Genomic DNA, 17929 nt, shown 5'->3' with positions numbered 1-17929 from the left:
GTAAAGCTTGCTTAATCAAAATACTGTGATTTTTCCTCCTTCTAGTCAAGTCATACCTGATTTCATTCAGCTTTACTGCTAGCTGGAAAAATAATGATCTGTTATAGGGTGATAACTGATAAAACTACTATTGAAGTTTAATCTAGGTTTATTTATTTTTTAATTGTCATGTTTTTCTATTATAATAAGACTGTTAAACAGCAGAGAAGAACATGGCAAAACCATGTAGTTTTCTCTAGCTGTGAAATCTTTAAAAGACACTTGGGAATTTGTGTGTGTGTGCTCTCTGTAGAAGATTTAGTTTTTCCCTTCCTTCAGAGCTTTGTATGACACTGGCCTTCTTTGAATGAGAATGATTTTATTGAATTCCCTCCAAATTGCATCAGTATTGTTCCTCTGTTTAACCCCAAGAGGACTGTAGTGTTGTACAATGAATTTTCCTTTCACCCACCAACAGTTTGAGCAATGCTGTCTTTGTAGCCCTCCGAGTACTAGTCCATAAGATAAGGATGAGTTCATCAGCACTTTAATCAATAATGTCATTTTAAGAAAAAAATCCATGGGTAACATTAGAACTGTCATGCCAGTTCCTAAATTTTAAGGTTAAAATGTCTTTAAGTTAAAAATAGACAAATGATCCAGTGGGTACACAGGATGTTTATAAATCTTTACCATATGCAGAGTTATGTAGATTCTTTTTTTGAATCTTCTAAGTATTGTATAGAAAAGTATTCTACTTATAAGTATTAGTATAGAAAGTATAGGATATCTAGAGCAGTCTTCTTGTGATGTTATATACAGATATATATATAAATAGTAGTTACATTAGGATAGTTTATATTGTTTTATGGCTAATGCTGTATTCCTGTTATGTCCACCTTTTTCCAGTGATTTTATCTGGAATTCTGAATTGAGATGGAGCAATTTACATTACTGTAAATACAATGTAATACTTGTTTTACAGTCTTGTGCTAGAAAAGTAGTATATTTTTTTCCCACAGGAAGAGAAAAGGGGGGCTCTTATCAATGTGTGTAAGTACCTGAAGGGAGGGTGTCAAGGGGACAGGGACAAACTCTTTTGAGTTGTCCCATGTGACAGGACAAGAGGCAATGGGCAGAAACTGAAGCACAGGAAGTTCCTCCTGACCATGAGGGGGAATTTCTTCCCTGTGAGAGTGACAGAGCACTGGCACAGGTTGCCCAGAGAGGTTGTGGAGTCTCCTTCTCTGGAGATCTTCAAGGCCCGCCTGAATGCGACCCTGTCTAACATGCTGTAGGTGACCCTGCTGAGCAGGGGTGTTGGACTAGATGATCTCCAGAGGTCCCTTCCAACCCTACTGATTCTGTGATTCTATGATTATTGAGTATTTGTATTCTAATTTATCCAGTTGGTTGACTAAAAAGTAACTTTAGTAATTTTGCTTGAAGTCTACGTCTGTGTCTGTGGTTCAGAGTATTAAGCATTGAGCACCTACACTCAGATATCCAGTTGTTCATAGTGTATGTGTAGTACTTGCTAAGTGTCTTTTGGTCTTTGATTTGAAAATGCTTCTTTATGCAATTGACAGCCTCTTGAAAGGTCTTCTACTCCAATGCACTTCAGATAAATTCTAGAGAGGCTAAAAAGTAGTAGTCTTACTGTCCTGCATAGTTCTTAGATGAATAAAAACACCTGATCTACCTAACTCAAAAACATGACTGAAAGAGTAATAGGAATATAGGAAAGAAAGGAATCCAGAGAGGAAGACACGGTCAGCAATTTGACCCTGCAAACTTTGCCCAGCTGCCATGAGAAGTCACTGAAAGTCCACTATGATAATAAGTTAATCATGTTATAGCTGGTCATCTCAAAATAAACAAGTCCTGTGTGTATTTTATAAAAGTATTTCTTGAAAGAAAAGGTAAGAGAATCACCATTGATTATATTTGCAGTAAAAAGAAGTGGACCATCTTCATGCCATTTTAGACCTACACTGTAACAACTTCACCTGTAAAGTCAAATTTTTATCTCATCTTCAGTAAGATAAGGTTCTGTAAGACTGAATACAGATATAAGGTAATTCATATCAATATTGCTTCATTATCTTTGTAACTAAAAAATTGCAAGATCCTATTTAAACTAGAAATAAGTAATAGGAAGCAAAGCAAAAAACATTGCTAACCTTTACAGAGAAAGATTAACACATCTTAAAATATCAACTATATTTGAAATTCTAAGCCATAGTAAGATTATAGTATGAACAAGACTTACAGTCTAAAACGTCTTCCTCTTCTTATGGCAGTGGCAGTGGAGAGCCAAAAGAAAGCACCGAACTGTGAGTTAATAAGTTGCACCTTCTGCTTGGTGTATCAGCTTACAAGCTGAGAGGTGGCAACTCCTTGAAAGTTCTCAAAGAAATAACTTCTTTAAGTTGGTTATTTTTAGAAGGGAGTCATTTGGCACCATTCACAACTAATATTTATGATTTGTGAATTGGTTTTTCACTTTGTTAAAATCGACTTGCTGGCTTACTATCAACTTGAAGAATGCTGTGCTTTAAAAGGAAAAAAGAGAAGAAAATAAATATAGTGTCATGTATTCTGCCTTTTTTGTACCAACTTTTGTGTCATGAAAGTACTCTGTATTCGTAGCATAAATCTTTTTCATTCAGCTTTACAAAAGACCATCACAGATTGCTGTCAAACGTATAGTCAAAGTTTGCTCTTCTGCAATCTTTCATTTATTGTCATGCCAGAAGTTACGAAAGTTCAAGAAAAGAATCTTCAAATAGGAAATGTTAGTAGTGTGCTTTGTTTAGTACTTATGAGGAAAGAGAAAGAAAGAAACTCTTTTCTTGACTTATTGTCATTTAAAAACATGGCTGATAAAAAGTACCTGGTCAAATATTGTTCACTTTAAATACCTTTTTTCTATAAAACATTGTGTACTGGCAGCTCCGTTTGTTGCACTTAGCACAGGAGGTTTAAGTGACTTTACTTTTGATACTTCCTATTGGATCTTTTAACTTGTGACATAGATTAAGTTGAGAAGAAGTGTTATTACACATAAACAAATACCATTGCCAAGGAATACTAACCAGGAAAATTGTTGACCAGAAGTGATTGTGATAGTACTTCTATCAGGAGTTTCTGAAAGTAAACTAAATCTGTTGTTTGCTTATGTGTATATATATATACACATACATGCATACATACATATACATATATTTTTGTAACTATTGGCATTCCATAAGGCTTGCATCCATTTGAATGATGCCAGCTAATCTGTTTGAATAGTTTTCTTTCAGTAGTTCTCAGGCAGTTTTAAAGATTTTTCTATCACTTGAGTGCTAATGCAATTTCAACTGACCCTTTAGTTTGCATTTCAAAAATGAAGCATTCTCTGCTGCTTATCATTGTAATGCATGAGTTTCAATGCAAATATGGAAAATTACATATAAATTTTAGTGCAACACTCAGCGTTTATACTGTGCTAAATCTTTGCTCTGCATCTTTTATAAATGATTTAAAAAAAACAGCCTTTAATCATGCATCCCTTTTTTTCATTATGATGTGATCTGTTGTAGTACTTTGGGTGTTAAACAGAGATATTTTACATTTTTGTGAATGAGAGAATATTTTAGGCTGCCCTACTTAGATGCACCTTTTTTCTCTGCTGAATCTGAAAAAGGCAACTTTTTAAAAGTAATTTGCTGATGCCTCTTTTTAAAGCCAAGCCTTTTTTCTTTGTCTCACTGAAGCATATCAAAAAAAGATTGAGAAAAGTCAATCCTATGAAATTTGGAGGAAAAAGAACTGACTGTGTTCAAGCTTTGACATATTTCATAAAGCTGTTGAAAACCAAACCATGAAAGCCAGATTTATGAGCTTTTTTAAAGTTATTTGTAGATTCCCAAGACAATTGTGTTCCCATCACTTACTGTAGCCTTTAAAACTCAAATGACGCTTAAAAGTATTCATGTTTGGCACACATTGAGTTACTGCTGGGCGTTGCAATGGCACTCAGCTAAACTAAAAGAGTAAAGGGAAGAATATATTCTGCGTTGGCTTAAATCGATTCAGTTTGTTGAGGTAGAGGAAAAGGACTTATATGTTCATATTTTAAAGATAAAACTTGGAATTATTTTTAATGTTAAGGTTACTTTTATGGTGGGTTAATACAATTGTTTGGGGAAAGAGTCTTTAGGGAGCATCTGTGTAACCCTTCACATTTGCCAGGCTTTTCCTTTCAACAAGATCACTGATTTTGTTATTGCTGGAATAGAAAACCCTTTTATTTATTGAAGCGTTATTCATCTATACTTTGCCAGGTATAGCAAATCCGTTGACAGCACTAGATTTATCATTTACAGTTAAAGGCTGATGGAAGGATTCACATTGCCCCAAAACCACCAAAACAAATGTCATTCTTGAAGCTGCTGCACAATATCCTGTGTTGATTGAAAAGAAAGTTGGACTGTCCAAAATGATCCAGTATCTCAAAAGTCTAAGATAGTTAAAATGAAGCTAACCTTTTCAGTGTTTTTTATGCAAATGCTAGACTACCATGTCTAGTATCCTAATTACCTGTAGTCTTTAATATAAGGAACATAAAGCTAACCATCACCTAAAGTAGTAGAATTGTAGGTTGACTCTGTAAGTGGTATTCTACTGCCCAACTTGTCATAGCCAGCTTTGTTGTCTTCACTATTGCAAATTAAAATAAGGTTTAACGTATTCAAAGACAAAACTCTCAATCTACTTTTGAATTGCTACCATTTACATGGCAATTCCTGCCATATTCTATGCTTTTTCTTCTCACCTATTTGCATGTAAAGATGTTCTTTAAAGAACTTTCTTTTCCTTTTCTACAGCAAATAAATACTGCAGAAAAAAACTTTTTTACTAAATTATGTTTGCATGTTGAAGTCTTAGTTCTGCACAGATTTTCATAGCTGCTACTTCTGCACACAAAAATAGTCTCCTTGAGGTCAATGGCATTACTCAGGTGCATAAGGGTAAGACTGGAAGTAAAATGACCTTGATAGATTTAAGAAACGATCAGAAATAAATATGATGGAATTCAATAAGGAAAAGAGCAAAGCAGAGAGAAATAACATACCACAGAAATGAAAAATTAGATTGACAGTATTTCTGTCAAAAAAGCAACTAAGTATTTTAGGGGATCCAAAACAGAGTATGTCACCTATGTCATGTTCTGATGAACAAGGCAGACAGACATACTAGGATGTGTTAACAGGAGGAACACTATACCTAAAATACATTAACTGTTCCCACTGTACGCAGCACCGGTAGGGCCTCAGCTAAAGTATTGTGTCTAGTTTTGGGCACTACACTTAGGAAAGATGTGAATTAGTTGGAGGGAATCCAGGGGAGAATAACAAAGTGATCAGAGGTCTAGAAAACATGACCCATGAGCAAAGATTGAAAGAACTGTTTGTTTAGTCTAGAGAATAGAAGACCGAAGGGAGACATGATAGCAGTCTTCAAATATTCAAAAGGTTGTTGCAAAGAGGAAGAAAATAAATTGTTCTCCATGTCCCTTGGCACTAGAACAAGAAGTAACATGCTCAAAATGCAGCAAAAAAGTTAGGTTAGATATTAAGAAAAGCTTTCTAACTGTAAGAGTATGCAAGCACTGACATAGATTTCTTATGGAGGTTGATAAATTCTATCTTCAAATCTTTTTAGGTTTCTTGAGGTCTTGCCACTGGTAGTAGTACCTCTAGTGGTACATCAGAATGATACATGACACAAGGTGGTATGTGGCACACTTATCATAGAATCATAGAATCAGTAAGGTTGGAAGAGACCCCTGGAGACCATCTAGTCCAACCTCCCTGCTCAGCAGGGTCACCTAAAGTATATTAGACAGGGTTGCATCCAGGCAGGCCTTGATGATCTCCAGAGAAGGAGACTCCACAACCTCCCCGGGCAACTTGTGCAAGTGCTCCGTCACTCACACAGTGAAGAAAGTCCCCCTCACATTCAGGAGGAGCTTGCTATGCTTCAGTTTCTGCCCATTGCCTCTTGTCCTGTCACATGGGACAACTGAAAAGAGTTTGTCCCTGTCCCCTTGACACCCTCTCTTCAGGTACTTGTACACATTGATAAGATCCCCCCTCAGTCTTCTCTTCCCCAGGCTGAAGAGGCCCAGCTCTCACAGCCGTTCCTCATAGGAGATGAGGATGCTCTAGCCCTCAGATCATCTTCGTAGCCTTCCACTGGACTCTCTCCAGTAGCTCCATGTCTCTCTTGTAGTGGGCAGCCCAGGACTGGACACAGGACTCAAGATGAGGCCTCCCAAGGGATGAGTAGAGGGGCAGGATCTTGAACTTGAACTGCTGGCAACACTCTTCCCAATGCACCCCAGGAGACCATTGACCCTCTTGGCCACGAGGGCACATTGCTGGCTCATGGTCAACTTGTCATCCACCAGCACTCCCAGGTCCTTCTCTGCAGAGCTGCTCTCCAGCAGGTCAGCCCCCAGCTTGTACTGGTGCCTAGGGTTATGTTTCCCTAGGTGCAGGACCGTGCACTTGTCCTTGTTGAACCTCATGAGGTTCCTCTCACCAACTCTCCAGCCTGTCCAGGTCTCTCTGAATGGCAGCCAGCACAGCCCTCAGGCTATCACTTCTCTAGACTAGCACTTCAGAGTGATACAAGGGACAGAACTACTATATGCTGGTGAGAAGAAATCCCTTTAAGGACTGTTTGTTATAATTGGTAATTATTTGTAGAATTTAGAGCAATTTGCAACTGCAGTTTGCTGTTTCATCACGGCCTGATACTCAGTTGAATTTAATTCTCTCGAAAGAAGACAAAAACAAAGATGAAGAAGTTGTTGAGGTATTTCTGACAGAAGATTAAAATTTTTTCTTATCCAGAATAATCCTCCTTTAACTAGTTTATAATGAAAGGATTTTTTAATTTCAAAAAGAATTAGTTTGTCTTGAAGCCAAATACGGAAATATTTAGCTCAGAAAGTTTTTGGAATTATAAACAAATAGCCACAATAAAGTGACCGCATCTTACCACTTTAGTAGAGCATTTTAAAGAGATATATATTTAACTATATGTATATATTTATATATAAAATATCCTATTATTCTTTTCCCTAATTATTTTCTATTAATCTATAGGTGAATATGTTGTTATTACATTGTATTTAAAAATAGTTTCAGTTTTGGAAAACAAGTAAATTAAACTAAAAATAAGTAAATTTGTTATCTTTTTTCCTGAAAAAATTTGCTGTGCCGGAAGAAATGGTTCAAACATCTTCAGTATAATTTTGAATATCCGCCAAACAGTAGATTTATTTGCCAAACATTTTCATACAGTATTTCCACTGGGACCCCGTCTTTCAGAGAATAAATTGGTGAAATTAGCTTTTCTTATCAGTCTATGGCATTTGAGATAAGCAAGCTTGTCTGCCAACACATAGCGGAAAGAAACAATATTAGCTAACTTGTCTGCATTTTAGCGTTCTTCCCTTCATCTTGGCCAGGAAATACATGAAGGACTATGGAGAGCAGGGGAAGAAAATGTGTTTTGTAGAAACTTCCAGATAATACAGTCTTTAGTGTATGTTATTTATCCTTATTTAAAATTCCTTTTATTTTTTTTTTCTTTTCCCCAAGAGCAAACATGGGAGGTTTCTTTTCTTCAGGACCAAATTCTCCACTCTGTCTTTTAAACCTTTCGCCTTTTTCTTCTGCCTCCTACCTCAATGCATAAGTACCTTATTGCTAAAATGTATAGTGAGTTTGCCTGTACATTATCTCTGATAATGTGCGTGTGCGGGTGTCATGATGTAGCTTTATCAAGCATTCAAAAAGTTCATTCTCAGTTTTGTCTGTTTGAAGGCTTGCAATTCTCTAATTTGAGAGAGAGCTTGCTTCTATTTTAGCCAAATATTACTAATATCCAATATAAAAATGTTATTTCAATAAATATTCAGAAATACAGGTATAACATAAATAATTTGTGTGAGTGTTGCAAGTTGAGTTATGCTCAGAGAATAAAAACCATCTCTACCAATTATAAATGTATTTCATGCCAAGGATTGGAATGAGATTATTGTTGCTGTTCAGATAAATATGTTCACCCAGTTGCTTTTTACTGAACAGTACTAGTATGATTTAAACCAGTTGGACTCGTGCATCCATGTGATGCCTCATTAATTTAGGCAAGATTTTTCAAAGGAAAAGAGCTATTTCTTTGTGAAACAACTTGCTGAATGACCTTGTGTCCGACTTTCAGCAAGCTCTTTTATCCTGGTGAGCACCCATTTATTTACCTAGTACAGCATTTCACTATAATTTTAAATTAAAGGATTTAGTGAATATTATTTCAACTCTAAAACTGTTAATATATTGAAAAATTAACATAGGAGTGCTAATATATTGAAAAAATAACAGCAGAGTGCTAAAATAAATTGCAAAAAAAACCCTGGAATGGTGAACTGTTAATTTAAGTATAAGTGGTATGTGACAATGTGACACATTGTTACTACAAAAATAGTGTTGGTATTTGATTAGTCATTTCCATTCTTTTAATAAACCTGACATTTAGAAGATGAGAAAGAGAGCGTTTCTTCCTTGTCCTGCGGAACAGCCACGGCACTGTTAGCACAAGCTCCCTTGATCCCTGTAGGGTCCTGCAGATTCTGCAAATTCCTCACTGCAGGATAACTGTACTTTCAGAAGTCTACCCACTGCAGTATGCTCCCCTTTATCAGAAGCAGGCCGATACATCATTTCTGTGCATGTGTGTGAGCCCTTGATCTTCAAATGTACGTGGGGTTCCACATATGTGTTTTTGTTTTAAATTTTTGCTAAGTGACGGACTGTCTGAAAATACACATAACGATGCAAGGGTAATGTTTCCTAACAGTACTGTACTTGTATATCTAGCAGTGTTGTAGCTTTAGGATGTTGCTCTTCTTGAATATGTTGGTCTTTTTACAGAATTATAGTAACTGAAAATATAGTTGTTACTGGCACAATATATTTATCTTTACTGAAATCATATAGGTACTAAAATCTTAAGATTTAGCCAGCAACATTCCCCAGCTATATTAAATGGATATACTATTTTACGTGCATCTTTCTTGTTAAATTCGTAGATTAATGAAGCATAGAGACTTTTTCAGTTTTATCAATTTCATGCTTTTTTGACATTTAATAGTTGCAGAGTGGTTAATTAACCCATAGACATTAATAGTCAGATCCTTTTCTGTTTGATGAAAGTGGATGATATCTCATCAACTTCAAGTGAAATAACACTTGGTCTTTAGATAGATATAAGCTATAAAATATTCAATCTTATCTCTTCAAACTTATCTGTAAATTTTCATCTTCTGCTATTTGCATTTAATAAAATGTATTTGTTATTTTTGCAAATAGAATTAATCAAGATGTAGTTAAAACTTTCCATATGTTTAGCAAATGCTTCATACGAAATATAGTGATAGCCTAAATAGGTATCACTAAGGTTTCCAATACTATATTAACCACTCAGCAAAATAATAACGATAAAATAAATTTTTGAAGTGTATTTTTGTAGGTTTATTTGTTATTAACAGGAATTAAGAATAAAGATTTACCATATAAATGGCTTCATTTTTATATAATATTTTCAAAGCATGTATTTTACATCTTGAGTTCCAGATTACAAATACAATTTCTATTAAATGTAATAATTCGGGACCATATTTTCCATTTATTTCTTGTGAGGAACTATTTTTCTAATTGTGTTTTAGACTGGAAATGTCTTTATGTGCCATTTTCTGGAAGTACACTGGAAGAGCAAATTGTGTGCTGTTCATTGGACATTAGCAGTTTCATTGCTGAAAACATTCCCGTGTACATTGAGAAAAATTACTTTTCTTATGTTGTCTATTGCATGACTTCAAGTTTCTGTTCTGATATATACTTTAGAGGGAGAACTCACATAATTCAAAAAGTAAAAATATTTTTTACTAAAAAGTTTTTTCTCCCTCAGTGTAGCCTAAAGTAACATTTTAAAACAAGTTTATTTTAACTGCCATCCAATACAATATTTTCTTAAAATCTTCAGCAAAAACATGATTTTACTATTCACTTAATGATGACAGACTTTGTATGCCATCCTTTCTTGTTCTTGAGCTTAACCTTTTCACCTAGAATTAAAACCAAAAAATGAGATGGATGGAAAAGAGATTGAGGTCTTGTAAAAATATATATCAGAGTTGACTCGTTTAGTTTCAACATTTCACATGGTGAAAGTAACCTGCAATCAGATGTTTTCCCCTCCTCCTTAGCTGTCCTTTCTGATCATCATCTCTGACCATATTCTCTTGGTGCAGTGATTTGGGTCCTGATTAGAAAAAGAAATAATGCCTTGAGGCCTCATCTTTAGACTTGAGGCTATTTCCTAAGTCTCATTAAAAGGTCACGTCCTTGTTCATATATGGGCTTTTGTATTTGTGCCTGCATCCTGCCCAGTAAGAGCTTATATGTATACATTTTCAGAATATTGTAGTCAAAGTTGTAAAGTTTGTTTAATAAGTTGTGTCTTGATCTGGGGGGATTGAGAACCAGAATCAAAACTGAACAATGTGGAAAGTATTATTTTGTAATGAAGAAAAGTTCTATTTCTTTACCGTAAGTTTTCTGTAAGTTTTATTTCTGTCAAGAGTGAATTTTCCCTTCCAATCTTAGATTCAAAGAAATATCTACATTAACGATACTTTTTAGACAAATACATGCATATACCAAGCAACTTCCTACCAGCCAGCCATCCAGCGTAAGAATGAAGCTAGTGCTTACAGTCTTAACGAAAAGAGTAAAAAGACCCTCTTACAAGAGATTTCATTTTTCTATCCATCTGCTGACAAACATAATTAGAAAGGAAAGTTGCCGTCACTGTCCGATATCATAGCAGACAGCGGTGCCATCTGTAATAATACAGACTGACACAATTGTAACTTTAACTACCAATTGATACAAACACAATTTGTGGAAATAATTGCTTTGGGGGCCTGAAATTTTCCCAGGCTTGTTCTCGGCTGAGGAATTATTTATTTATTTTTAAAGCTTACACAAAATCTGTATGGTTTCAAAGGGCTTGAAGCACTCCTGGAGTGCCATGAACTCTTTGATGTTGCAGAAGCAGCTGAGTCAATTCAATGGTAAGAGCTAGATTATGCTATTTAATCTCAAAACCAAACTCTGTACAGTCAGCTAAATGGTTGTCTCTTCAGCACCTGGCTAGCAGTATTTCTTTCAGATTAGTGGGCCAGAAAGCAAACTTAACCTTTCAGAATATTGCATGAGCTGTGTGAAATTAAACACTACTAATTTTTCCGAGCTCTCAGAAATGAGTGGACCCCAGGTGCTCGAGCAAATCCAAGCACAACCTGCCTGGAAAGCTCTGGTGGTGATTCAGGTGACGGAAAAATAAATAATTCCAAAAAAATAGAAGTCCAAAGCTGAACCTTCTTTGAATGATGTCACACAGATGTCCTGTATACTTTATCTGATCATACTAACAAATGCATTGATAATACCCACAGCTAGGAATTTTAAAGGACATTTGAGAAATCAAGTACCATCCCAATAGCATATGAGCATTTCACTTTCTTGGGCTCTTTTGATCAAAGCTAAATGTAGATTAAAACATGCTATTTGTGTACATCAGCTGATGCAAGTGTTATTTGGTGCTCAAAGTTTGCATTTCCTAATTTGATGATTAGCTGTTTTTTCCTTTAATATTGATTTAATCCAAATATTCTTCCTGTAGAAAGACATACAGTACAAAAGAGTTTTCATTACAGTGACAGCAAATAAGTGCTTTCAGGGAAAATGCATGAGGGAGTGGGAATATAATTAGCTCTTCTAAGTCATATTCCACAAAATGTATGAAATAAGAGGATTGCAGCAAGTTATATTTTGCATCTTTTATCTAACGCAAGTTCTACTTCATTTTTAAAATAACAGTTTCTCAATCCTAATCATTTTCATCTTTGAAATCTTAGAGCTTCAGGCTGACAAAAACAGTGTTAAGTCTCAGAGTTTTATTTTAGATAAACTAACACTGAAGTCTCTTGGTAATTGCTTTTCTTCTTTCGGTTGCTGTTGATTTGTTCAAATAAACAACTGCAGAGATCATCTCTGTGTCAGATCAACTCAGATGGGATTGTAGTTATCAGGAAGCTGTTTAGAGGTTGATGTAAAGGGATTATTATTTTTCATTAGATTATAGTGCATTCTTTAATTTGTTGACCTAGCTTATCACAAGCACTTCTGTAGTTGACTCCTGGTTGCATAGTTTTTCAATATATGAAAATGAATGATTACAATCCGAGCAATACTAAAATCGTGGCGCTGCTTTTTACATCAGAGATTGCAAGTTGTGTTATATTTTTGATCTAGTCCCATTTTAAGACACTGACGATAGCCTCAAAGCCTAAGACTCCCAAGACCCTATCAGCAAGTAGTACACTTACAGATGCCAAATCTGTACAAATAAGACAAACTAAGTACAAACAGTACTTAGTTTTCTATATTTCATGACATCAAGATACCGAGCAGCCAGGTATTTATAGAAGAGCATTCTGTATACTTCCATCTGTACCTCGAGTGGAGGTAAATGATACGTACCTGGTCCAAAATAAGATCTCCTGCACGTGTATGAGATACCATGTGCCAACTTATTTGCAGGAAATACAATCAGATATGTCCACTGCATGACTGATGATGCTCTGCACATGTATCATGTATCTCATTGAGACACAAGGCTGCCCCTCAGGACTGAGTACTTGTCCTCCAAAGTCTGCAATATATAACTCTACTTTGTTGCTGTGCTCAACAAAATTATATAGAAACTCTTTGGCAACAGTGAGGCAGGATTAGGTGTCACTGCATTCACAAACATAAATTCACACAAGAATGAAAAATAGAGGGTGTCTCTTGGATTCCGCTCAAGTCCTTTTGGCGAACTTCGGCCACAGCAGTCTCCGTAACCAGCTGCATTCAGCCTACAAAGAATCAACTTTTAGTGTCAAGAGAGTAGCTGAGGAATTAACAAGCACAGAAAGTTGAATTCTCTGTTGATGGAAGAGATCTCAGAATTCAGGCTAGGATTGACTTGTTTCACAAGTCAATGGCACAGAGACTACCTGAGTTATAACTTGTATTTGCATGGGCTTTATCCTTCACTGGTGTTTCAGCTAGCTCGTTTTTTATGAGTGCTAAGGCAGTTCACTCTCACTATTATCTAAAGATGTGTGAAAATGCTGTAGAACTATGTGACTTCATAAACCCTTGTAAATTGGATGAAGACTGTTTCTCTGGCTGCACATCTTGTGCTAAGCATATATATTTTTGCATTAAAATCTTATCTTCCTGTGGTCTCACAGCAATTTTCTTCCAGAATTGGAGGAGGAACTCAGATATCTATTCAACAAGTAATTTCTTCCACTGCTCCAGTTGCACCTCTTCACTGACTACAGTTCCTTGTTCATCTGTGTTGTGTACATATAAGAGATATATGTAAAGTAGCCTTTTTTCTGCCATGCAGCTTGCTGTTGTGATCATCTGTATAAAAAATTACAAGCATCAAATAAAATGAAATGTTTATTTTTGCTTTCATCTTACTATCAAGTCCAAGCTCATTATAAATTCTCTAAACTTTGACAAGGGATACAGGATCAGAAATACACTTATTTGCCAGATCAAGGTTAACCTCACTGTAAGAAATGCAAGCTTGATTTCTTTTTTATTTTAGTATGAAAACTCTATATTGTTTAACGTGGTTGATGCACTTCTATGCATTGCTTTTGTGCACACTGTAGCTAAAGGAAATGCTTTTAAATGCCAAACCACTATCCTGTGTGGTATAAGCAAAGAAGAAAATTTGCCTCGTATAGATCAAGCAGGTTCATATTTGATAGAGTTACAGGCTGTACGACATTCACAAAGGAGTTCCCTTTTTGCTTTTGTGAGGACGAAAAAGCTTACATGAAGCAATTCGCTTACAGATTCTGCTAGATATGCCACCTAGTTTTGTTGTGTATTTTTACCAGGAGCTGGTTGCTTTAAACTGTCTTCTGTCCCCTTAGACTGTCATCTGGGTCTATCAGAAAGAATTAGGAGTTAAGGCAGGAATTTCCATTAAGTATTTAAACCAACACACAGCAACATTAGAAACAAATAATGTAGAAGAGGGTTATTTCTAGAGGTTTACCTTTGTGTCTTTTACATTTGGCTGATACTCAAATGCAAGGTTAAGTTTAGATGGTTTTTTAAATGTAATTGAGCCAGAAAAGATAGTTAAGCTTTTGGAGGCATAAACCTGTTTCAATATTTGAAATAGAAAAGCAGCAAATTACAAAGCTAAATATAAACTGATTAAATTTCTCTGAGTTTTGTTATTTTTATCACGTAATATGTCTGCAAGAAAAGGCAGCTGGTATCTGTGGAGCACAGCAGGTAGAAATAGCTGCTAAAGTAGTATAAACTCTGAATTATATACATTTGTAAAGTTCACAGGTACAAACTGATGAGCACTATATATTCTAAATTCTTAGAAAATCTCAGTTTGTATTTGTATTGAACAACTATAATTGTTTAGTATATCCTTTAGTGTTTCTTTAAAATAACCAGTGTTATAAATGTAAGCATGTATGATTATGATGAAAGACAATTCTGTCAAAAGAAGTATTATAGGAAAACCATCTAATCTGTAAATGAAATTGTATCAACTCTGGTTTTGGAATTATATCAGTAAGTGCATTGAATATGGGCATTTTAGCTCTTGTATCAAAACAACTGTAGTAATAAAATGCAGCAAATTCATGGTACCGTTTACCCAAGAGATTCTGAATCAGCTGACAAAGTATGACGTATTCATATCCTATAATTCTTTTTCTGAGTTCATGAAAAAAATGATTGATTTTACTTTATTAATTTTCTTGTTTCCTCAAATACAGATCTGCAGACTTCAACGTCATCTATCAACAGGAAAATATCAGCAGAATCTCTTTTCAAGTCAGCCTGTGATGTTTGTATCTCCTACCAGTCAGCCACCCTGCAAAAAGCTGATTGAACTTATACAGCTGTCAGGAGGAAAAATATGTAAAGCCTTACGTCAGGCAAAAATCTGTATAGGAGGATACCCAGGAAAGAAGTACCAGGAAATAAAATACCTATCAGAAAAATGGATATTAGGTAAGAGACTAAATTTCAACCCATATAAAATATTATGGAATATGTATTCAAAAATAAATTGTAAATATATTACTAAACTGAGATTATGGAGAGAAGAGACTGGAACAGACTTTAACAGTTGTTACATTTTTAGGAAGATTGTCTCCATGGTAAGAACTTTCTTTTAAAATTAAGACTGCTTTTTGCTGATCCTAGTACTTACCACTGTAATTTTACCAAGAACAATTTCATCCAAAGTGTTTCAAATTTATATTTGTATGATTGTTTCACTTAGATGTCATGTACATCTGAACAAATTAAATTATGGGAAAACCCCCCTGGGATAATTGCTTTTAAAAAATGGCATGTGTTTCAGTTTTAGATATAAGTAAGAAAGATTTTAAACTAGTATAGTCTGTCATAGCACTACTGAAATACAGTGATTTGTACCCTCTAATAATCTATGTTGAATTATATAGTATACATTTGAAATACAATTTTCTGCAGTCACTATTTCACTTACAACAAATTTCTTCTTAAAATTTCCTGTTTAAGTTTCTGAGAGTTGTTAGTCAACTGCTTTTTCATTATGGACACCACAGTTATAAAGGTTATCTCTTTGCAGGGAATCAGATATAAAACTGTAATATGCTTTCCCTCAAAGAAAAGCTTTTGATAATCTGTTTAGGATTTACAACTTCCAGTTTGACACTTTCCCTCTTTTCAACAAGCTAAGGGGTTTTCTTTCCAAAAAGGGAGAACTCTTGCATACTAGCAAAAAATTAAGATTAATTTGCATCATAAACTAGCTTCACTTTATCTTTGACACTCCTCCAGATAGTATCTCACTCAAACTCTGTTTTTGACTCGGTATTACATGAGCCCAGACAAACAAGTCCTACTCTCTTGACTGTTTATGCTATCTGATCATAATGACTTTAAACCTGAAAGAATCACTGAAGAAAGAGTGAGCGAGCCATAAGGAAAAACTTGTTGCCTAAACGCAAGTGTATTTGATACTTCAACAAAGATAAAATTGGTAAGAGTTGAAAAAGACACACAAGAAGAAGCCGTTGTTTATTGTGCCTTTCTTAAGCTTCGAAGAGCAAATGTGTCCCAAAAAAGTGGCGAGGTGAGGAAATGAGGTTTGTGTGAGACTAAAAATAGGATGTAGTAAATTAAACAAAAATGTTTTTCATAGCAGTATATCAGTCATAACTTTCAGAAAGACAAATGTAATAATCTAGAATGACATGCAATTCATTGTATAATACATGCCCAATGCCTAAAATACATTTAATACCCATCTCCTGCTATTATATAATTTTGGTGAGAATTTTGTTTCTACTTTGTGTATTAAGTCAAGTTTCATTGCATGAGACTGCATGTCTAACTCTTCTGGTTTCACAGAGTTCTGCCTTTCTCCAGCCCCAATTATTGCATGAGCTACATGCAGTTGGATAGGCCAAGCTCAGCCCACCAGTGGATCAAAGGAGCCACTTGTCCCACCTCTCGGAATTTCACACATTAGGAAAGGGATTCTTGGTGCCTTTTTCAAGTTTCTCAGTACATGTTCTTTTGCATTCTGATGATGCCTTTTCTAACTGTTATATTCTGCTCATGAGGCATAATTACGTAGACTCCTGCTAAAGGATTGTAAATGATGAGTACAGACCTTTGAAGTTCTGACCCTTTCTCAGCAACTGTTGACATGTTTACTGTATGAACAGTGGCAACCTGTCCCTACAGATTGATAGGTTAAATAAATCAAATCAAATCTGAAATTGTGTCTAATTTTTGACACTTCTGTGTTACTGTCCAGTTGGTTTGCAGTTATCTGCTTTCTGCTTTTAATACCTACTGCCAATTAATTCAACCAAGGTTGACCACAATAAAAAAAATATAAGTTGATAATTCAATGAAGTAAATGTTGTATTTGCTGTACTGTCATTTGACTGTTTATATTTTTACAGGGTCCTCCTCTCTTTACTCTCAGCTCCATCACACTGTTTTGTATCAAAAATTGCTCTAAAGTACACCGTACTTTATAATGAGCTGCTTGTGCATTTTATCCAAAATAATTCTTCTTTTTATTTCTTTTAGATTCAATCACACTGCATACAATATGTCCTATGGAAAACTACATTTTTCAGCTGTGACCTAACTCAAGAGTTTCCATATGGTTGTAAGGAAACAAGCCTAGTTTGGATTCAACAAGAAACTAAGCTATGAATAAATTTTGTAAGAAAAAGCAAGTAATATAAATACAGTCAAATGTTTTCTACATTTTTATTACCCATGTAAATGATTATTTTGTGAAATCTTTAGCTTTTTGTAATAAAGTACATCCCTAATAAAAGTCATCATGCTTTTATTTATTTGTTGGAGACCTTTGGGCCTAAAAGCTCAATTAATCATTATTCACTGGTAGGAAGCGGGAAGATTTTTGCTAGTGCCTGAGTGAATTTGATCACGTTGCAGTGCAATTAGAAGATGTGCATGCTGTGTGCGTGTGTGTGCCTGAGCTGGCTTTGGTCTAGGTAGCAAGAGTTATGCTACCAATGAAGATGTGTGGATGCTCTAAGCCTCCTCTATTCTGAGTGCATTAACTCACGCTCCTCGTGTAGAATTATACTTCTAAATCCAATTTTCAAAAGTAACTGAAACACAGTCATTATGCTCAGAAGCACAGTTATGATATTACTTTATTTAAATACTTTTATTTGAGTTTCAGGCTG

The 17929-nt window shown here is 35.2% G+C and overlaps 1 protein-coding gene across 1 annotated transcript in view; it reads left to right on the top strand.

Moving 5' to 3' along the window:
* The window catches only part of MCPH1 (microcephalin 1), a 134951-nt gene extending 117469 nt beyond the window's left edge, over positions 1-17482 (top strand). Inside the window, exons 13-14 of the mRNA XM_062571120.1 lie at positions 14975-15212; positions 17295-17482. Of these exons, the coding sequence (XP_062427104.1) occupies positions 14975-15212; positions 17295-17350 (294 nt within the window). The 3' untranslated portion in view covers positions 17351-17482. The remainder of the gene's footprint in view (positions 1-14974; positions 15213-17294) is intronic.
* Positions 17483-17929: the final 447 nt, after the last annotated feature.

Source organism: Rhea pennata, chromosome 3 (genome assembly GCF_028389875.1).
Source record: "Rhea pennata isolate bPtePen1 chromosome 3, bPtePen1.pri, whole genome shotgun sequence".
Lineage (NCBI taxonomy): Eukaryota > Metazoa > Chordata > Aves > Rheiformes > Rheidae > Rhea > Rhea pennata.
Note: the sequence above shows the minus strand (reverse complement) of the source record. Positions and strands in the feature narration are given on the sequence as shown.